This window comes from Sinocyclocheilus anshuiensis, unplaced genomic scaffold, assembly GCF_001515605.1.
Source record: "Sinocyclocheilus anshuiensis isolate Anshui unplaced genomic scaffold, SAMN03320099.WGS_v1.1 scaffold72, whole genome shotgun sequence".
In the NCBI taxonomy this organism is placed as follows: domain Eukaryota; kingdom Metazoa; phylum Chordata; class Actinopteri; order Cypriniformes; family Cyprinidae; genus Sinocyclocheilus; species Sinocyclocheilus anshuiensis.
The window spans coordinates 1,199,309-1,222,881 of record NW_015554073.1 but is presented as its reverse complement, the minus strand read 5'-3'; the positions used below and the strand labels follow the sequence as shown (position 1 = coordinate 1,222,881).

Genomic DNA, 23,573 nt, shown 5'->3' with positions numbered 1-23,573 from the left:
ACACAAACACACACACACAATGTTCTTTTCACACATTAAAACACCCATGCTATGTGTGTGTGTGTGTTGTAAGGGCAAGGAGCCAGAATTCTGCTACTGCTTGATTCCCTTACAAGGAGATGAAGTGTACAAGATGAAAGCACAATAACTTTATAGATGGACGCAGAGTGTGTGTTTTTGGCCTGATGAATGCGCAATTACTGTTGCATGGGAAAATTGTGCATTGGTGTCTGCGTAGTGTAAGGCAGGAGACAGATCTATGTGTGTGAGGCTATTGTTGTTGTGCAAGAGAGAGAGACGCTATTGTGCGTGGGTGAGATGGTATGTGTGTGTGAGTGGGATTATTTCTTGCTTCATTATCAGCAATGGGTTCACTGCGCTGGCTGTGGCATCTGTTCCTGGTGCCGTGGGGCAGGAGTGTGTGTGTGTTTGTGTGTATGTGGGTATTCCCCCTGAGATCACTGTGCCAGTTTAAGAGTGTCTGGCATACTGCCACGCATTGATCCCTCGATCTGCAGCAGGCACAAAGGAAAACCCACGCAATCGTTTACCGCCTGTGGTTCTCATCAGTCCGTTCCAGTCATTTGTGTCTGGGCACGGTGAGGATTTACTTCAAGAGACTTCTGAGGAGTCTGTGGGCTGCTTCACAGACATAACCGACTGTTTTTGTAACTTACGCGTGTTTTTAACAGAAACGTGTGTGAATGAGAACTTAGTTTAGTACTCACATGCTGTGATAGCGGCTTTCTGTCCGTGTGCTTCGGATGTGTGCTCTCAGAAAACCGTATATCACAAGTTTAAACTAATATGGTTTAAAACGCATGATTTCAGCGCGATAAACATGATAATCAGAACCAAAACAGATGTTTTTTAGCAGGCCCGAGCTGTAATGGCGCAGCTCTATTCTGGAAAAGGGGGCGGGAAGCAGCAGCTCATTTGCATTTAAAGAGACATGCTCAAATACGGAGTGTTTCTGCTTCCACTCAAAATAGGCATTTTCAAAATGATATAATAAATGATCTGTGGGGTATTTTGAGCTGAAACTTCACAGTTACATTCTGGGGACCCCAACAGACTTATATTACATATTGTAAAAAGGGACATAATATGTCACCTTTAAGAAATCAATACTATTATTTGGCAAGGACATATTAAATTGGTCAAAAGTGACAAAATAATTTATGTTACAAAAGATTAGCAAATAAATTCTGTTCTTCGGAACTTTCTATTCATCAAATAATTCTGAAAAGACATATCATTATTTCCATAAAAACTATTAAGTACACCTGTTTTCAACATTCAAATAGTAAACAATTTAATAAACAATAAAACTGATTTTTTTTTTTTATGTAATAATAGCTTTCACAATATTACTGTTTATACTGTATTTTTGGATCAAATAAATACGCCCTTTTTTTAAACACATTAAAAGAGCATTTACATGACATTTTAACAAGATATATTACTATAGCCTGACTGAAATAGAACTTTTAAAATGCATGTAAACACTTCATAATTCTCATTTTTTAGTACTTGAAAAGATTTTTGATTTGGCTTTATTAAACATAAAAAAGAATAGATAATTGAAAAAAAGAATAGATAATTTAATATATATGTATATACTAAAGTAACCTTAATATTATTAAACAATGTTAATTAATCGATTTTTTGTTTTGAGTTCATAAGACAAAAATGTAGAAACTTTATATAAATAGACTTTCAGTAGACAGTGTTGCTGTCTGAACGCAAATAAATCACAGCCATCACATCATAAATCAGAGCCCACCGTGATGTAAATATCACACTCATTTAAACGATAGCAGGGATGATGTGATTACCCTGCCCCTTTGAGTATACAGAGAGTATGTGCTGTCCTCCCTCTGTCTCAAACACACGCACACACACAGCTTCAGGCTCTGACTCTTAACAGCAGGGATGCATGGGTAGCCAGAACATTCCTTCAGCACTGATGTGGCATTGTGTCAACACGATCATGTTGCTGCGCTAACCTCACACACACACACACTGAGGACGGGATGCAGGGCTGTTGGCTGAAGTCAGTATAATTTTTCTCTTATTTTATCTGTCTAACACCGTTACACTCTCCGCTTGCAGTACAGACATGGTGCAACTCTTTTTTTCTCTCTCCCTCCGAGTTGGATATAACCTAGACAAGCTGAGCAACCACAGAGCTCTTGGCAGGCGGGAAGGGTGTTCCTACTTCTCTTTTTTCCCCTCTTTCATTTTTTTCCTCATTTCCCCCTCTCTTTCCCTAGGCTTTGTATATGTGTGCGAGACACATTTGGATGGATGTTTTACCTCCTCGACTGGGTGTTGCCTACATTTTCTGTCTCAGCGTGTGAGAATGAAAGAGACTACCTAATGATCTATAATAGATTACAGTCTGCAGGATGTGTTCAGATCCCCAACGCAACATTTCGATTCTTAAATAAACCTCCTCTGTCTCGCTGATAGATTCAGGTCAAGCTTTAACCCAAACTGTTGAATGGAAGTCCTGCACCCTGAGGAGGACACACGTGGTTTAAATGCTTCCAGCACCCAGACAGAAAGCAGTTTCTGAGCAGATGGATGATAGCTCATGGAGAAGTGTGTAAGTGTGTGTCTATAGCCTCATGGTTAGCAAAGTCTACTGTGGTCTTTTCACCTTATTGTACATTGGGGCGTCACTTCAGCAGGGTGTTTCACACATGTTACTGTGTGACATACAGTGGTGTGAAAAAGTGTTGGTCCCCTTCCTGATTTTTTGGATTTTGTTTTCCCTTAATAATAAAAACCTTCATTTAAAAACTGCATGTTGTGTTCACTTGTGTTATCTTTTACTAATATTTAAATTGGTTTGATGATCTGAAACATTAAAGTGTGACAAACATGCAAAAAAATAAGAAATCAGGAAGGGGGCCAACACTTTTTCACACCACTGTAAGTGTGGGTTCTGCATGTGCGTACATGAATTAAAGAAGTCATTCATGTCGTTCCAAATCTGTATGACCTTTTTTCTTCTATGGACAAATATTCTAGTTGTTGTGTGACAAATTACAAAAAAGCACAACAAAAGTAATGCATTCCAAGTTTTCTGAAGCCATACAAGCTTTTTGTGAAAAAATGAAAATTTAAGCAATTATTCCTTGCTCTCCCTCTGCTGTAGCTATCGAATCAAATATCAAATGTCACTTTTAGACACATCATGTCAGCTTTGAAGTTATAAGTAATCATGAGACAACCAATGACGTTTGATTTCACTGATTTCAAACATGATGCAATTTCTCTAAAGGCACAATATATAACTGAATGCAGACACGCATAAGATTTGAGACCTACAAGCGGAAGCCAGGATTTTTTTAGTGAACAACAACTTGGTTTGTTTGTTTACAAGACTTGTAAACATGGCATCAGAAGTAAACATATGGCTTCAGAAGACTTGTAGTATAGTGCACAAGTTGCATGGACCACTTATATGATATTTGTATGCTGCTTCTTTGTCATGCCTATTCAATATTCAGAATTGTCACCTTTTGTGTTCCACAGAAGAAAAGTCATGGGTATGTGTAAATAAAAAAAAATAATAATAATAATAATTTTTATTAATTTGTATATCATTTTTAAATAATAATATTGACAGAATTTTTAATGTTTAATACACTATATCTCCCACTAGAAAGTAATAAATAGCAGTGAGATATTGTTTCACAGTTTCACCTCCATATTTTGTCATAATTGACATCTTTGAACATGTGTGTTTATATCAGTTACTCCTGTTTCTCCTATATCATGGAACTGTTTCTGGGTCAGGCCGTGTGGGTAGACTGTGGCATTAGCTCTGTGCATGTGCCATTGTGGTCAACATTCACTGGGGTTTTAGAATGATCTGTCAGCCTGGTGTTCCAAAGAGCGGAGCAGGATATGAGCTGATGCCTAAAGCTATTCTCATAACCTGACTAATTGTGCAGTGTTTTGTTTTCTTTCTGTCTGCTCTGTCTTTCTTTCTGGCTTAATTTCTACAGACAAAGCATTTTGAAAATTGTTTAAATAATTTCAAAGCATTACATTTCCTGGAAGACTAACCACTCAATAAAACTATTGTCTTTAATAAGCTATACATGAGAAGTGTATGTTCTTAAAAAGTTATCTAAACTGACAAAACCTGCATTTGAGGGCATAAGGAGATGTGGCTAAATAATTCGTAAATTATTTAATAAATCATGAGTAACATTTTATATAAATGCAGTTTTTCTATTTCAAAAATAGAATACAGCAAAAATTCAGCATATACAGTGTATATATATATATATATATATATATATATACACACAACATATATATGTCCCCATTAAGATAGCTAAGTAAATGTGTGAGTGAGCTTTAACAGCTTTTATGACCCAGTAAAGAGCATCATGAGCTTTGGATGTTTTGGTTTTAGTGAGTTAAGCCAAAAACTACATTACCTCAATGGAAACCTGTAATTGTGGTTTTCGCATAGGAAAAACCACAACTGCACAACTCAAAGCTTATGCCTTACATGATTCCTTAGGTTGGATCGCTCATTCTTTCACTCTCTCTGTCTGGTTTTAGCATCAACTGTGTTTTATAATTTGTAGTTTTAGCATCTACTGAGCTTCACAATTCTAGTACACATTCCCGTCTGTACCCTGCGATATTTGTGTATGTGTGTGTGTGTGACTGATGAGGTGCAAATCCAACGGATCCAGAACCTTTTTATGTTTTCTTCACATGAAAAGGAAAGTGGAAAAGATGGAGAGAGAGAGAGAGTGCACAAAACGAGCAAAGAGACAAAGACAGACAGACAGCTTGTGTGTGTGTGTGTGTGTGAGTGAGAGAGAGCTCTGCTTCTGTGTCAGCTCTCTGTCTTCTAAAGCGTAAATTCAAAGCAGAGCTGTGGGCGGAATGAGAAACAGGTAACGACAGTACGAGGGAGAGGAGGAGAGTGGGATCTGCTCTGATTAAACACGTCTCGCTCACATGATTTCAGTGTGATCCAGGCAGCTTGTGTGTGTGTGTGTGTGTGAGTGAGAGAGAGCTCTGCTTCTGTGTCAGCTCTCTGTCTTCTAAAGCGTAAATTCAAAGCAGAGTTGTGGGCGGAATGAGAAACAGGTAACGACAGTACGAGGGAGAGGAGGAGAGTGGGATCTGTTCTGATTAAACACGGGCTTTTATGCCTAGGACGTTTTTGCTCATGTGAAGAGTATGATCTTTTCCGTCTATATGCGAATGCGTGTAAAGTACAAGCCTAGTTTACATTATAAATAACAGTTTAACATTCAAACACATTGCGAATATGGAAACATTTGGATTGTCATGTTAGCAACAGTGTGTTTTGCTGCAGCAGCACCGATGGAAGCGGTTCACTGATTGCGCAGCACAGCCACACGCACCACAGTAAAGTAACTTTTGCACATCCTGTCATGCCGGGCTGCATAGACGCATTTTGCTGCATTAAGGTTAACGATTAATCGATTGTTAATTTAAACGACGATCGATCATGGAAATTATCGAAAACTGACATCCCTAAATACAAGCTTTGCAAAGAGGCTGCTATTGAAAGATTGTAATTATGAGTTGTTTGCAAAAACTACTAAAATTAAACTTTACTAGAATATGCCTAATGTTAAAGTCCCCCTGTAATGAAAATCAAGTTTTTTATGTTGTTTATTTGTCTATGTGGTGTTTTTAATATGCTTTTAGACAAACCATGTGCCAATCTATTAATCAACACCATTGCTGTGTATTTTCTCCTTAAAACTGTAGTTTCCCAAAGGCTGACCCAGAAATATGGTTTGAAACAGCCCTTGGTTTGCTATGTCACAAACCAATAACCAATCACGTCAAGGGATCGATTCCTATCACTAGCATGCAAAATATACCAATACCAGCACAAAACCAAAAATAAATCAGAGCAAAAAACCCATGAAGCTGTGGTTTAATGTGAATTTAGAACCGCTAATTTGCATTATAATCCATGGCAACAGTGTAAAAGTAGCCCGGAGTCAGGCGCACCTCTCCCGCAGCTGCGTCTGCACTTCACATGCGTATGCTCGCGGGCGCGAATTAACAATCACAAACGGATGCATTCGAGTCTTCAAGGCATTTTAGGACACAACATCGTCAAGTAAGTAACTTTAACGAATGTTACAGTATTCACTGTAGTTGTCCGCTAGTAAAAACATAGTTTTATCAGTCATTATCCGTGTATGCCATTGTTTTGTGGTTACTACAGTTCAGTGGATCAGGAGGCGCTGGCTGGTGTGACTGAGTGGAGGCGGGGCTAATTTGCATATTCATAGATTAGCGTATAGTAAATGAGGCAAGGGTGTAGAGTTACATTCAAGCTATTTTAAGGCATGAGAAAATTCTTTTCACAAGAAAAAACATTTAAATATGTCATTGTGATGATCAAAGATGAGTTTTAAGGGATAAAATATTTGACTACAGGGGGACTTTAAAAAATAAATCAATATCAAAAACATTTTAAGATATGATTTTATGAACACACACACACACAGTGAATACAGTGGTGCAGAAAATATCATTTATTCAGTGTCAATTGAAAACCTGTGTTTAGAGGGATATTTCATCAAAAAAGTTTATTCATCTGTATGTGGTTCCAAACCTGTATGATTTTTTGGAACATATATGTCTGTCATTTGTAATATATACTGCATGTATACTAGGGCTGTCAAAATGCTGAAAAACTAAACTTGAATTTTTTACTTAAATATTATCAATATTCAAATTATATTCGAATTTAAAAGGCATCATTTCAGTTAGGGGGAAAAAAGCTTTTGGCTTCTCTCCTGAGGCCACAAGAGGGCACATCGAGCAAAATATTATGCACATTTCTTCAAAGCATAATAAAATAACACGACTATCTTTGAAAAAAGTGCATAATGTTTAAAATAATGTTTATAAACCTTATATAATTAATAAAGTTGCTTAAACAATTAGAAACAAAACAGCATCATGCATGTATGTATAGTTTAATACAAAGGACTGAAAACCAATCACAAAGAATACTTTTTTCATTTAAAAACACGAGATGCAGTGGGATGATGAAAACTGCCATAAAGTCTTAAGACATGTTTTTTAAAAGTTGAACTTACATTAATTTTACATAGCTTTCTAAACATGCGGCTCTCTTGTGCGAGACGCGAGTGCAACGGTGATAGATGTCCCTCTAGAAAATGCGATAAATATGCGTTCTGTGTGAACAGCTTGGTTTCGGTTTTGACGTAAACAACATCTTCCCCGCATTGATTGTTCTCTTTTTCTGCAATATTTTGAATGAACAACGTAGCAGCGCCGCATCTAGTGGGTTCAACTGGATAGACTAACAAAAGCATTAAAATGCAATGACACTTACATCGTCGTCGCATTTCGTGCACCACTGATAATACTGCCTGACGCACACCTAAAATTAGAATGCAACGTTTTTGCATTTGAATGTGGATTTTTATTTTAAATTCAATATAGCACCCCCCCCCACACACACACAAAAATTGCAGAGGGCCTCGCACCTCCCTTGCGACGGCCCTGTATACAAAGTATGCAGAATGGGGTACAAAACAACCCTGGACCCCACTGACTTTTACTTTACAGAAAAAACGTCTTCTGTATTCCATAGAAGCAAGACATAAAGTCATACAGGGTTGAAATAAAATGAAAATTCTCTCATCATTTACTAATGACAGAATTTCATTGCGCATTTTTAAAAATAATTATGTTTGTGTGTTTGTTGTTTAGGACTGAGGTGAAACTATGGCTTTGGTCCTATCAATGAACCCCTTTTGTGAGCCTGAATCCGAAGCCCCGCCGTCAATCTACCAACCGATCTGGGATTCTGAGCATTGCAGTAAAAGCTGTATCTCCACCCCTTCACCACCAGGGGGTGACACCCAAGGGCTCATTGAAGGTCTGAAACTAATCTCATCTCTGAAAAACAGACTACCATGAACAGATGGTGCTGATGATGTTCCATTCCAAAGTAGACGTTTCAAAATCTGTTATCCAGTTTTGGAGCTAAAACAGGCCAGAAATTCTCTCCATACCAGTCTTTGATCTAGAAGACATAGCATATTAATGAAACTCTGTCTGAACCTTCCCATTTTGTCTCCAGAGCCCAATTACAGACGAGCTCCTGATCATGTGATGGATCGTATGGCCCTATCACGGATCTCTTATTTCAAAAGGAAGTTTGTGGAGGATGAACAACCTGTACTGAGCTTCAGGAGTTACTGTCACACTGTAAGTCTGCTAGCCTTACATAATTCTACATATTTCTACACAACACTTTATATTATTTATAATACTTTCAGTAATTCATAAAATTGTATGACGTTGTAACAATTTTTGCATAAACTGGCATTACCACTAAAGAACCTGTAAACACCAGGGTTTTTAAAATGTGGACATTTTGACAAATTTTTTATCATTGTAAAAGTGAGGACACATTAGTGATATTTCATGGGCAAAAAGATCTATAGTCATGTAGAAGTCACTTTAAAAAATGTAGATTAATGTGATGAATTTTTGTGAATATGTATGCAGAAATCTTTCGGCTTCACATGAAATTCATGATTGGATTCATAATAAAGCATTCTTACTGAAATTACTGGATTTAATTTTGGACTAAAATTCGCTGAGTAATCTGACTGTACCTCATTTGTCTTTTTTTCATATATTTTCAGCTTTTTTTTTTTTACTTGAAAATTTAGTTTGACTTCAATTCAACTCACATTTCAGCTGTTAGAAATTCATATGAAACTACATGACTGTAGTCATTTTATTAGTAATTTTAATTAAATTTCTGTTCTGTTATAGAGCACATTTATGCAGATTTCAGATTTTCATTCTTTTGGTTTCAATTCAGTTTTTATTTCTATTCCTATTTTATTAAACTGAAATATTTCTTCACTGCTAGTTTTTATCGTTTAATAGTTTTTGTTTCCCTATACTTTACTGTTTATCACTTTATTACACTACATACCTCTGCGAACAAAACAAAGCATTCACCAACATCTTGCACCTTGATTTGTTCCTCACAAGACATTATGAATCATACAGGTTAACTTGATAACTGACCTGACCTCGTTTATGAATGCTCATTTTGTCTTCCGAGCCAGCAGGTGTCACCAGTCTTGGAGGAGCGCGCACACATTCTCCGTCTCTCTCTCGAGAAGCTGCGTTTCATGGATGACCCCGAGTCCTTCTTACGGCGCTCCGTGCTCATCAACAACCTTCTCCGTCGTCTCAGAAACGAAATCCTCCTCCAGAGTGACTGGTGCTTCCCATCAGGTCCCACAGCAACACCTTGTCCCCTCCAAACCCCTGCCACAAATACCCCTCTTCCCCCTCCTGCCCTGCAGCCCTGCATTACGCCGCCCGGGCCATACCGCAAACGCCTGCGTCTGCTGAGGCGGGAAGGTCCGGAGTGTGTCCCAGCCTGCTGCTGTTTATACGCAGCTGGCCGTTACCTCCAGCTCCCTCTGTCTGTGTACGAGCGGGATGTATACTCCAACTCTCACCCTTCTTCTTCATCATCGACTTCAGTAAGATTTCCACAGCTGCTGGAGGAGGAGGATGAGGAGGAGGACAGTGATGAAGAAGAGGACTCTGTGTGTCCTATGTTGGCTCTGTGTCAAGCTGAAACCAGAGAGCAGAACAGGACGTGGGATGGTCTGCAGCCGCAGAGCCACAGGGAAGACAAGACCCTGGAGAAAGAGAGAGAAAAGGGGAAGGAGAGGGTTAGAGGAGGGGAGGTTTCACAGCAGTGGCTTTCAGACGCTATAGGTTCTGGACACCATGGGGCTCTCGCCAGGGCACACGTGAGGGGAAAATAACAACAGAACACTTGCTGTGGAAACAAAGGAAGAAACTGGTTTCCAGCAGCCTTATAGATCCATTATACGAACCAGAATATCAAGTTTTTGAATTTTTAGGCGCTTTTTGTACATCTTTACGCAACACCACAAATCAAAAGGGACAGCGAATTCACATATTGCTCGTCTCTTGCGAAAACTACCATACTGTGCCTTAAATGTTCTTGTTTAATCTGTTTGATGTGTTCGTGGATATTTGTGACTGAACCAATCCACAAAGAAGTATGGAAGCGTGTTTCCATAAACACAATTCTGAGAAGAAAAAGTGAACTGCAAGGTATAAATTCATAATTGTGATAAAAAAAACTGAATTGTAAAATAAGTCACAATTATCTTTTTTATTTCATGGCAGAAAAAAAATAATATATATATATATAAATTCGGAATTCTAATTAAAAAAAAGTCAGAATTGTGAGATATAAACTCCGAATTGTGAGAAAGTAAGAATTCTGAGTTTATATCCTGCAGTTCTGACTTTTTTCTAAGAATTACAAGTTTATATCTCACAATTCTGTTTATATCTTGCAATTCTGCAATTGTATTTATTCCATAGCAGAAATGGCCTTTCATAATGATGGGCACCATGTGAAAAAAGATTCACACTCATTCAGAATTTGTAAAGAAACAAATTATAATTATAAAAAAATGTTCGAAATTTAATTTTGTTAATATCATAGGCACTTGCGAAATGCATGACCTGGGTTGCTGTCCTTGACGATCATCACGTTTACATGCAGTGGATTTTAGCCAGAATGCATGAGGCCCTGAAGGTGGCCATAATGTTCAATACAATTCTATTCCATTTAGACCCTTAATATTTTATACATTTACATATTCAGGAGACAAAACATCCTATTTGACACCAGCTGCCAGAGATCACGGATACAGTTACCTCAGTGTCCATATTAATCTGTTGTTTTGAGGTCCACTGATCCAAGTGATTATTCGTACGTAAGAGGGAATCTTCATTCACTATGAAAGTGTTTTTCATGCACTTGTTTATATTGTTTGTGTTTTCTCTGCATTTATTTCTAAAAACACATAATGGGAGAACCTCAGACATGAGCACAACTTATACAGGCAACAATGCTGGTAGGAAATTAAATAAAATCTTAAACATTGTTTGGGTTTGAATGTGTGTGTTTTTGTGAAATGTGTTAAGAATAAAGGAATGATCTCAAGCTCACAATGTTCCCTTTATCTCCTTGTGATGTTATATCTGGCATGCAGCTTGTTTCTTTGGATTCTCTCACACACACACACACACACACACTTTCTCTCTCACTCATTCGCTCTTATTACTCTTGCTGTCACGTTTTGCATCCTTCCTCTCTTCTACATTATCACTATGGAAACAATGTTTACTGGAAGAGCAGTCTGGGATCCCGAGGCAAAAAAAAAAAAAAGTTTCATAGCAAACCACCCCACGGTCAAACATGCACTCATTGGTTATTATGAACACACGCACACGTTTTCACACCTTGAGTTGAGATGATTTTAAATGGAGCACACAATACTTCCGTTAAAGCAGTGGACATAATGAGGTGAAGGAATTCATCGAGTCCTCCTCTGGATGTTGTTGTTGTACAGTAGTTGTCATGTGGGCTTTTCACCTTTGAAATTTAGCAAGTGTCATTTTAAACGTTAAAATGTATCTTGCTCCATGGTTCACACCCAAGTAATTTATCTTCAGGTTTAGGCGCAACCGTCAGGTTTTGACATTAGGCTACACAATGTACATTTGTCAACGTCCTTGTTTGCATATTTATCAGATTAATAACACTGCTTGGAGAAGTACAGCGCGCAAGGAGCATGCGAAGTGTTTCAATACCTGTTCGTCTATCATTGGAAATGTCGCTATGTAAATCCGTCTTGAATTTTCTGAAGTGTAGTCCAAAAATAATGCTGTCTATCTTCAGCACTGAAGTTCGTAGTCACTGTTTCACAAAGACGCTAAAACAAACCGCGAATAAGATCCTGCGACGACAAAGTATATGAATATTAATAAGGTCAGGACTTAAGACAGTTTATGATTGGTTGACTTTCTCGTTCTCAACCCAGTGTGAAAAAATAAAAATGTTTTTTTTGTTTTGTTTTGTTTTTTTTATTAGAGCAGGAACAAACATATGCATAAACACATGGGGGATACAAAAACAATTAAAAGGTAAACAAATATACAATTATTTTACGATCATAAAAGTTACAACTTATTTATGAATTTTTTTATAAGATTGGATGTTTTTAAGGCTTTTTTATTAGAGGAGATTTTTTGAAGTGATGAGTAAAACAAAAGTAAATCAGAAGTGAATATTTTACAATTAGGTTTAAAATTAAGGCATCTTGCTTTGTGAATGTGGAATTTTCCCATCATACAAATAAATTCCAGGGCATCCTCTAGCTCCCTATTGTCAGAAACAACAGAATGAAAGAGAACCTTAACTGCTGAAATGTTACATAGCCGAAAGAATACAAGAAGTAAAGATGCTGAAATTTGAAGCCAGAATTGTTTAGTATAAGGACTTAAATAGAATAAATGTGAAAGAGATTCTTCCTCTTCTTGGCAAAAAGAACAGAGTGGAGAAAGATTTTGTATACATTTACTTAAATATTTGTTGCAGGGGTAATAATGATGAATAATTTTAAAATTAACTTCTTTTATTTTATTATTAAATAAAAATTTGTTTGGGACTGTCCATGCTTTCTGAAAATTAACATTTGGATAAAGTGCCAACCACTTTCCATAAGCTTTAAAAGATGAAGCATTATTAGTAGTAACAAAGTTTCTCAAACATTTGTTTGTACACTTATTATCCGTAATATTAGAAATCAACATAAGCATAAAAATCTCCACTGTTGCTTATTAAATCTGAGATAAACACAATGCCCTTGGAGAACCAATCAAAAATAAAAATGTATATACGGTAGGCTACAGTTTACACGGCCTAGGCTACAGTATTTTATCTTAAACCCTATTCGCACGGGATTAGTATTATCTGGGGACCTTGTGTGATTTTGAAATTAACCCCCCACCTCTGAATTTTTTCTGAGTGCTCAGCCCGCCTGTGGATGAAATCCTAGAAATGCTCCTGTATAGCGCTATGACCCAGCACCCAAAATACTATCAAAACACTCCAACGCAGCCTCCATTCTTCGCAAAAGATGGATAAAAAGGTGCACATGAAACAAAAACCTTGAAAAAATTATATACGACCCCACCAAATCACAGAGATGCCGATTCGCACGGGACTAATATTACCACAGGACCTCGGTGTTCGACGAAATACAGTAGGTCATTTGTGGGGGAATTTTTACTTTACAAATTACAGACATGGCCGATTCGCACGGGATTAAGATCACAGACAACCTCCACAATTATTACAAATGACTGGAGGTCACCAGGTAATACTAATCCCGTGCGAATAGGGAGTGTTCAGGAATTAATAAACTGTCATTGCCTTAATGGGGCTCTCAAAGTCAAGCCAAGTAATTATGAATCAGATGATTCAAAGATTCTATCAAAATATTCAGAAGGACTGGTATACTGGTATAATATGGTATAATCTGAACAATTCTTTTTGCTGGACAGAATCAAAAGATTCGATTCATTGGGATGAATAAAAAAATCGCCATTCACAGCTGAATCTTTTGATAGTAGTTTGTATTCGAGGTCACCGAAGATAAATTATCCCTCTGATTAAGCCTCCCAAACAATCAGAATCAATCATTTTTGGGACAGATTAGCCCTAGAGCGACCCTCTTTCACAATTAGACATGTGAAACGTTGCTGTGAAATGGATTTAACACAGAGTTATATAGAGCCTTATAAAGAAAGATTGTGGAAGGAGTGTTGATTTTTATGTCGCTCTTAGATTTTTTTCTCATTCACTTTTTATGTCTTTCTCAGTCTCTCCTGAACCCTTCTTACTAACTGACTAACATACTGTTGTAGTTCAATCATTCTCTCACACACTTCCCCCCACCAATCTCCTATTTTCATATCTGTGTAATGATAGGTCTGGCTGCGCTTTTTAATTATTTGAGAAAAGTGTTCCCGGTCTGACTAATGATACAGGATTCAGGAGCTATCAGACAGGGAGAGACATTTTTCATTGGGAAGAATGTTATTTGCAGTATTTACGCACAGTTAAACAAACAAGATGTAAACAAAAAAAGCTTCACACACTCTGAATGCGCTTAAATGTCACATGAGTCTAATTTCAACCCCGACAGCCGGCCTCAGCGTTCACCTCACCTTCCCTGGGGCACCATGGCAGTTTGAGAGAGAGGAACTGTGTGTGGGTGTGTTGTGATGCACAGTATGACAAGCATCATGTCATTGTCAACACTAATAGAGGAGCAGAGGAGCATGATGCCTCTACTCTCTCTCTCTCTCTCTCTGTGTTCTTCCAGGCATAGAATCTGTCTAATGCTTCTGGCTCAAACTGTCATCCATCAACACATATCTTTGGCAGCACGGTGTTGCCATGGCAACTGCCCCTTGTCAGGCAGAGGTTTTCGATCAAAAGGCATTCATTTCCAGTTTTCCCCCTACCCCTTTTCACCCTCATCACTGGTCGACTTCCTCTTCTCTTTTCTTTTCTTTTTTCTTTTCTTCTGACTGATTGTTTTCATCCCTTATCTGCTCTTTCTCCTTCTCCTGTCTTTTTTCCTTTTTTCACCATCCCATGTTATCCATCTATTATTCTTACCGATTACCAGGCCTTATAAACATTTCTCTCTTTTACTAAATATCTTTTTCATTACTGTTTAATGCTTTAAAGCATCTCATCAGAAACACTGGAGGAAAAGAATTTCATATGAATTTGTACAATGGAATTCATAGAAAAATTTATGATCTTTAGAAAAAAAAGCATAACCTCAACCTCAACCTAAACCTAACCGTCATAGAAATTCACAGAAATTGGCCACCATTCGCCAAAACGTAAAGTAGTTGATAAACCAGCCACAGTGTCATAGTGGCCTAAAGTGATAATTGATTTTCGTTCACTGGAATAAATTACCTACACTGAAAGGTAAGTGGTTGCAAACTATTTATTTTAGCTACATTTAAAAAAAATGTTGAAAGTTAGTCAACTAAATTTGTTTATTTAAATGTAGCTAAAATAAATTGATTGCAACCACTTACCTTTAAAAAATTTAGTAAATTCAATTAATCTTTTTTTTCACTGGTCAAAAGTAAAAATGGATGTTTTGACACCTTTTTAAGTATATAGGTCCCAGGATTTCATGTACCTTTTTGCAAAACATTGGCAGGTCAACATGAACCTAAATTACACATAGGCCTAGCTATATGTTTTTGTTGCATGTGATCTGTGGTCATTGTTCAATTGTTTTGTTATGTTAAAGTAAAGAATTTAAAAAAATGGAATTGCCATTGTGATTGTGTTGGAAGAAATCGGTCTGAAATTGAAAAGCATAAAAACTGTCAGTGAGGTGTAAGCAGATCAAAAATCTACAAATTAGATCATTTGTATTCATAGAAATTAGCCACCAATTGTATGAATTGACATGTGTGTTGAAAGTAATTTGTCTGAAATCAAAAGTGTAAACGCTGTACGATGTGGCACAATAACAGGCAATCAGAACATACATAGAATTCTATGGAGCAGGATTTTAGACCAATGAGATTTTACTGTGGGTGGGAAAACCAAGTACAATGCCATAAAAAAGTGATAAAACCAACAGTAGTGGTGCAGTGTGCATGATTCTTTCAGCCTTTTATCATGTTGATTTTACACTGGCAGATCTGTAAGAGCACTTCTCACACTGCAGTGATCTTTTCACTTCTAGCTGACTGGTTATACTGATATAATCCATTATCATGAGGTGTTTGCTATTATACTAAACATTGACCACGGGCCAGATAGATGAGTTGCATCACAATAGATGCTGCATCTAAAAACAGTTCTGCTGAGTGACACGGAAAATGAGTCATCAAAATCTTCTGTCCTATTCCACCAGTTCTATTAAAGCATGTTAAATTAATTCTTTCATAATGCTCAAGTCCTCTGCACTGGCATGTGTTGTGTATGGGAAGCGATAAGCTTGTGTAAGTGTGACAGAGTGCGATTGGATGATAGTAGACTGTGTGTGTCTGTGCACAGAAAACACTGATTCATCATCAACCACGTGGTGTTTATCCACCTGCCTGACACCTGTCCATCACCTCAAAACACAAAGACAGCAGAAAGCAGTGGCAGCTAGAGGCGAGACATTCTTGCTCTGTTTTGAATCAAAAGGTAAGATTAGAGATTAGGTTAGAGCTTTTAAAAGTGGATGCATCTAAATTTAACCCATCAAACCTCAACAATGAAGATGATAAATGGGATATGTGGCTTAAATATAATACTTATGTCACAAAATTACCACAGAAAATATGTTTACTTATTGTTTCCTTTTACTGATTAGTAGTTGAAAATACTTACTGTATGTTGTGTTCAACAGAGTCCAAGCTCACTGGACTGGACCATAAGAATTGCTTTTTGACCTTTGATGTCCTCTGCTATGAGTGAGATGTAAGTTGCCTCTACCAAAGTAGATTTCATTTTAATATTCAGGAAGATCAGAAAGTTTACGAAACAGTGGTGATCCAACACAGCACCAAACCTGTTTGGCATACAAAAGTATAAGAAAAATGCCTCTACGGTAAATCTTTACACTGTGTTAATATTAGCGAAATGTACTGTATAAGCTAAATTATTGACATGACAGGTTGAATAGGAAAACTGTATATACTGTTTAAAGTAAATGTATAAAAAAAAAGCAGCAGTGTGGTGTACCACTAAATGGAACAATCAGGGTTACATATTGTAAAAGTATTAGACATATTAGTAAGCAGCAGATGAATCAGTGCAACAACAAAAGAAAAAGTTGATAACTAAGTTGATAAAAAGTTGCTTTATTATATTAGTAGATGCATTTATTGTTTGCATTACTGTCATAAAGCATACCTTAAAATTAGTTTTTTTATATAATGACGTTTGTTGCAAAGAATCAACATCTCATGGAATCCAGTAGAGTTTTTGTTGATGTTTTGCATTTTAACCTAGATCACCTGTATTTATGGTTGCTAAGTGGGCCAAAATGGTTTGTTTTGCTAAACAGATTCTTTGTGACAACTCCTGTATGTATGTGGAGACTATGCCATCTCTTTGAGATGTACTGTTACCAAATGAGAAATAATTTGATTAGCATGGATTGCTAAATTCCCTCCGATGGACCCTTAACACCATGACGCATCAGGATTGTTTTGACCAAAACTTTCAGATAGTGTATATAAAATGTATGTATATATAGGAATTGTTTATATATGATATATAGGGATAATATACAGTCACTCAGTCATCAGTAAACAAAACCCTTGCAGGGCAATCAGGACACCACACCGTAAAAAATCAAAAGTTGAGAAAAAAGTTTAAGGCAACCAGCTACAGAGATTTTTGAGTTTTCTCAACTTTTTGTTGTATAAACTGAAAAAAAGAATTCGTGAAAACTCAAAAATCTCCTGAAGCTGGTTGCCTTTAATTTTTTTACAGTGCATGTACAGTACAGCATTATTCACTGACTCTGCAAGGAATATATGAAAGTTCATTATTAAAATTATTAAATTCAAATTTAGGACAAAAATGGTTGTCCAAACTTTTTTATACTTTGTTACAATCATTTTTCCTTACAGTCAGTGCCCATTTGTTTATTTCTTCCCAAAAGGAGATATTTCACTGTACCTTCTCTTGATCTGGACTCTCTCCTGTCAGTAAAAGGGAAAATCTGTCAGGAAGGATTGCTGGACTCACACCTGAAAACCAATCTTGACTTCTCTATCCAAGCCCTGGAGGCCTTTCCTGCATCCAAGCAGCGTGACGTCTCTCTAAAACTGGAAGGAGAGTGCCACCTGGTGCGTATCACCGCCGGGACACCTGTCCTGTCCTACATGGCACATCTGGGCACAAACGGTCCACAGCTCCTTCAAAGCACCCATCCAGAATCTTGACTCACAACCTCCAGCCTGACAGAGAGCCACTTTGCTGGACATCGCTGTCGTGATGAGTTGGAAAGCTGCTTCGAGCAGGTTAAAAAAGCCCTGGCTGACAAAAACCCATCAGTTCTGGATAACATGGAGCTCAAGATCACCTATGGAGAGCTGCACCTCACGTACGTACAGTACCAAGCAGCCCCTGCACACCCTCCACACCGTAGAGTTTTCTTGGGCAAAGCGCTGTCCCTGGAGAAGATCCTATAGAGACAAAGACACACCTGGAGAAAAGCGGAGAGATGAGGAAAGACCTGCTCACGTGTTTTCAGCACTTGCTGCCGCACTCTGACCAGTATCAGGAGGAGAACGCACGTATCATTCTCCAGGGTGATGGGGAGATGCTGGAGTTTCTCACTGGCAGAACATATAACCATACAACTCAGTATTTCATCTTCACCGATGCCCAGAACAAAGCTCACAGCCAGCGGGTGCAAGACATGGAGTTGTGGGAGTATGATTAGGAATCATGGAACAGCTGCTTTAATCTCTGTTATAGAGGAGAACACCAGGCATATTAGGTTATTAATCAGGTTATTGAAGGAAACCATCCTCTAAAACTGTCCTCAAAATTGTTAGTCAAAGGAAATTACTCTTGTGTACAAATGGGTCAGAATGACAACCAAGTTGTTACTGTAACATCAGAAAACAATCAAACCTATATCAATGTCTGTATCCATGATCAATGGGAAAAAAATTACAAGTTCTTTCATTGAGGCCAGGCACTTTTTCCAACCACTCCTGCCAGGATGAGATTAAATCCTGTTTTACACAGGCTCAAGAAGCTGTTGCTAAAGAGGGTCTGACAAGATTAGGTTCTCAGTAACATACACCACTCGATATAAAGATCCATGCGCAACTGTGGAAACTAAATGTCAGTTAAAGCTAGAGAACCTCACTGCTGAGGGTTTATTGAACAAAAAAGTCTGGCTGCAGAAAGAGAAGCCCACGTGTCATGGTTTGATAGCATGTCTAGACCATCTCATAAAGCAATACCTGAACATAAGCAGTTCTTTATGGTAGGAGTACGATGATAGGAGTATGATGATAGGTTCACCATACATGCAGACAAAGAAATAATCAGAATCACTTCAGGTGAAGAAAAAGAAAGAGAATGTGTTTTGATACATGATCATGAAGGGGTCTCAATGTTTCCTTAAACATTGCTATAAAAGTTATGACAGCACTCCACTGCAACATATTCTGTTGAATTATCTTCACATGCATCTTAAAGACCTGATTAAATTAAATAATTATATCATCTTATACTTAATCACATATATTCATTACTAATTCTAAAAAAAAATATTTGCTCTCAAAAAATAAATCATACAATGGTATTACTTTTGGGGTACAATAACATACAGTATGTAATTTTTTGTTTGTTTGTTTCTTGTGGCAAGCAAATGTTTTTATAGATTTATATTTGCATGATTTCCTACTTCATCTGTGTTCACTGACAAAAATGTAGTAGATTCTGTCATTCACTACTCAGATTGTTGTTGACATTCTTTACTATCATAAAAATAGACTATTTGTAAATAAACAACTTTATTATTTGTAGTACTTTATCCTGTATATATTTTGCCTTGGATTTTATTAGTTAAAGTGATCATCCAGCCCGATCTCACGGCAATTCGTACATATTTTACGAGGTGGCTAATTTGTACGAATTCGTGATCATCAGATATTACTGTGTATATCAATGTACCAAAAAAAAACAATTTTACGAGTTATAAAATATAAGTTACAGTGAATTTAAAGCATAATAAAACATTTAATGTGTGTTTGATGACTGTATGGTTGAATAAATGTTCTCTCTTCTTCTTCAGCACAAAAACTCTCAATTCTCAGTTAAAAATACCAGTTGAATTACCAAAAATACCCGTTTTTACATATTTACCTGACCCCCGTCAGCTGCTCTTTCAATCTCTAGTTTATCAATTCAAGGTCAGCTGCTGTTAAATCAAAGAGTGAAACATATTCAATTACTAATGAATTGACAAAGAGCTTTTATGAGTTTAACTCGGCTGCATCTGATAAATCACGCAACTGGACCTGGGGGATCTAAATGCAACATCTGCTAACACAAGACTGCCCTTCAGAGCATGTAAACACTCACTACCTCCCCTTAACCACATTTCTTAGACTCACTCCATTAGGAATGACATAATTCTGTTTTGAAGGGTTGTGAATGCAATATAATTGTTTCCAGGTTTTTCTCACACTCATAATTACAGCAGTAGATTGTAGAGTTACACGAGGCCTTGTGCCGAAGGGAGAGCTGCGCTTACTTTTAAAATGTCCATTTAGTCCAGTTATTTCAGTTAAAACGTTTTTTTTTTCTTGTTTTCACTTTGACACCCCCTGCTGTCCTGGAGAGATACTGCAATAAAAAACATTTCTGAACCGATAATCTCACGTTTCAGAAGAACCTACGGTGCCGAGAAGTGCAAAGCAAATCACAATTCTGAAAACAATATTTCCTTAATTTTTATTGAAAATAAATGCCTTTACGATGTGATACGAGATTTGAAAAGGGAGAAAAAAAGTTCGGCAAATGGCGGGATCGAACCTGGGTCGATCACGTCAAAAAGTCAACAACACGCGCTTATCCATATGCACCACTGGAGTTGATGTTTTACAGTTGCTTTTAACTAAATGTAAATATACACTCCGTATTTTTTATTCCATAGTAAGGGCAATTCATACAATACATTTAAACTGAGCTACTTTAATACCATCTCCAAACTTTCTACGACTCTGCTGTTCTTTGACTGGTTCTTCCTGTATACGCTGATTGACAGATGTCTCGTCCAGTCAGCGGTGAGTAATCCCAAACCAATGGCGCTGTCTCAAACTATACCTACCTCTTCCAGTTTGTCTGATTTGTCGTTGTGTTTTCTGACTTGTTAATTTGTTTTCGGATTTGTCATTGTGTTTTCTGACTTGTTATAATGTTTTCTGAATTGTTGTTGTGCTTTCTGAATTGTTTTTTTTTTTAGACTTGCATTTGCGTTTGTAATTTGTTATTTTGTATTCAGAATTGTGATTTGCTTTGCACTTCTCGGCCACCGTAAGAACCAGAGGTCAGACATTTCAATATATTGCATAACGCATAATTTTGAATGTCAACAGTTGTCTCATTTGTGACAATTTTATTTCTCCTAAGGTATTAAGAGAACCGTTTGAGTCAAACAACTTTATACTTTATAAAAAAGTTTTGAGAGAATTCAATTATGTTTCCTGAGCTATGAAAGAGCAACCTCTGAGCAATAAAATTTTCCTCCAAGGAGAAATATATTAGATACAAAGGGACGAATTATGTAGTTATGGAGAGAGAAAGAGATCTGATTTATTACAAATCTTCGTTGTGTTTGTGTGTGGCCAGGCAGATATGAGGTTTTTCTGTTGGTGTGTGTCCATAGAAAACAGTAAAGCTTTCACATGTAAAAGGGTTTTATAACAGGTCCTCTGAGGACAAATAGTTTTGCGTGTGTGTGTGTGTGTGTGTGTGTATACAGTACATGAGTGTGTATGATTGTGCATGCATGCGCCCGTGGAAGAAGAGTGATGTGTGGGTAAGTGTGTTTAACAGACGTAAGTGAAAACAGGCCTCCTGGCTGTCCACTAGAGCTCAGTTAAAGCTGAGGAAGAGATAGACATCTTCAGTCCATTACACATGCTTTCGCTTAGCATTTGATCAATATACCATGTGCAGTCATCAACTACAGGAAACCCATTTGTGAGATTGTGTGTGTTTGATGGTCTTTTTTCCAGTCTCTCGGCAGATTTTGTAAAGTTGCACTGATGTGGGATCAGTTACTCTTAACCAAGCTGCATTCTGAATATCTCAAACTGAAACTCTGAAACTATCCACGGGTCATCAAGCTGTTTAAATTTACATTACACTGTATAATTAATGTTGATTAATGAGAGAGTGCAAAAAAATCCACCTTTCAAACCATGTCACCCTTCGATAAAGCTTTAGAGCTGTTGGGGTGGATTTCATGGATGTTAACTTCATATGTATACACAGAGAAAATAATTTTTAAAAAATGACCTTTCAAACCTCCTGAGAATCACTAGTTGTAAAAGAAACACAAACCTTAATTTGTTTGTCCATCCGCTATGACAAGATGTCCTCCATGTCTACACCAGTGCTTCGAACCACATTCATCCGCTGAGGAGTTTTTAGATAACTAAGTAACGTACTGTTGTTCGGCTTTGATTCAACCACAGGCGAAGGCAGCACAAACTTAAGTGTGTGATAACAGTTCAGTAAATAAGAAGTTAATATAGAGAAATTCACATTATATTGCCACTTACTTTGTCTACTTTTGCTCCGCCAGTAAAAATAGTTCCAAACCAAGCCACAGCAAAATCAGCAGCATCTCCAAGCAACACACAGTAGCTACTGGTGGTTCGTTTTTGATTTGAACAAATAGATTCAGTGAATGATTCGGTGAATCACAAACAAAGCCCGTCGCTTGTTCCGTTCGTGGGTGAATTGTGTTTTGGAAGAATCGTTTGTGTGAATGATTCAGTGACTCACTCATAAAGGCAGTCCCTCTTCGCCACCTGCTGGTGTAATAACGTGACCTGCAAAAATCACTGTAAAAAAAAAACAACACAATTGATAACATGCAGAAACTGATAAGCGAAGTGATACCAACAGCTTTGTTTTATAATATCAGCCAATGCAGAACCATACAGTTCAGTTGAACAACAATCAGTCATATGTTGTAAAAATCAAGATAATTGGAGTATGTTTTACATGAAAATAATTTGTTTTTCTACTAAAACATGTAACGTTTAATTCAATGTTTGCATTATCATGAATCTTTGCTTCTTTTAATTGTTTGAGAAATTTACTAGCAATTTAGGACTTTTTTTATCCAGTGTACATTAACAAACCTGCTGCTCCTGCTGAGGAAAGCTGGTCATTATTGTGAACGATCAGCATTACTGAAAATGTTTATGAGAACAGACCGTTAAATAGAAAAACTTTTCCTGCCTTCAGAAAACTGGTCGGTGTTTGATTAAAGTGCAACTGAGAACAGCCCTCTCCATAGCAACAAAAGCAAGAATCATGGGATTTTCCCCTCTAATTCAATGAGGGCCATTCACTCAACCTGGATGACAGACACAGATACAAAATGCTGTGTATAATGTTACCAAGGAATAAAGCCATTCTCCATGAGTAAGTATTTTCCCACAGAAATGTAGAAGAGAGCTTCTGAGGTTTTGTATGTATGTGTGTCTCGCACGGCAAATAAAGAGCCCATGCAGCGTCTTGAGCGATGAAGTAAGTCCTTTGGCAAGGCCACCAGTAATTGAATACAGTTCCTGTTCTGAGTTATGTTTGATGAACACACATACACACACATACTGTTGTGTATGCTCTTGACTCATTTGTGAATGTGCTGTTTATATACAGAAGGGTTAGGTTTAGTTGTGTAGAGAATGAAAAAAGGCCTAAAACAATAGTAGGTGAAATTATATTTGTTTAAATGGTGATTTGTTTCTAGACTAAGGTATTTAAGAGTTTACATGTGTAGGAACTGTTCCATGTATATACTGTAGTAAAAATGTAAAGGCTTAAAGGGATA

The 23,573-nt window shown here is 37.3% G+C and overlaps 1 protein-coding gene and 1 pseudogene across 3 annotated transcripts in view; both read left to right on the top strand.

The window, feature by feature from the left end:
- LOC107668837 (SERTA domain-containing protein 4-like) overlaps positions 1-10,257 on the top strand; it is an 11,561-nt gene extending 1,304 nt beyond the window's left edge. The window contains exons 1-4 of one of the 3 annotated variants that reach the window (XM_016460852.1): positions 2,591-2,611; positions 7,777-7,945; positions 8,150-8,277; positions 9,156-10,257. In XM_016460852.1, coding sequence (XP_016316338.1) covers positions 7,792-7,945; positions 8,150-8,277; positions 9,156-9,872 — 999 coding nt within the window. In that variant the 5' untranslated portion in view covers positions 2,591-2,611; positions 7,777-7,791 and the 3' untranslated portion in view covers positions 9,873-10,257. Of the gene's footprint in view, positions 1-2,590; positions 2,612-7,776; positions 7,946-8,149; positions 8,278-9,155 lie in introns of those variants that run through there. The other 2 variants (XM_016460853.1, XM_016460849.1) reach the window with 2 other exon arrangements.
- A 7,946-nt stretch (positions 10,258-18,203) lies between these two features.
- Positions 18,204-19,133, top strand: LOC107668770 (uncharacterized; annotated as a pseudogene).
- The last annotated feature ends 4,440 nt before the right edge of the window (positions 19,134-23,573 follow it).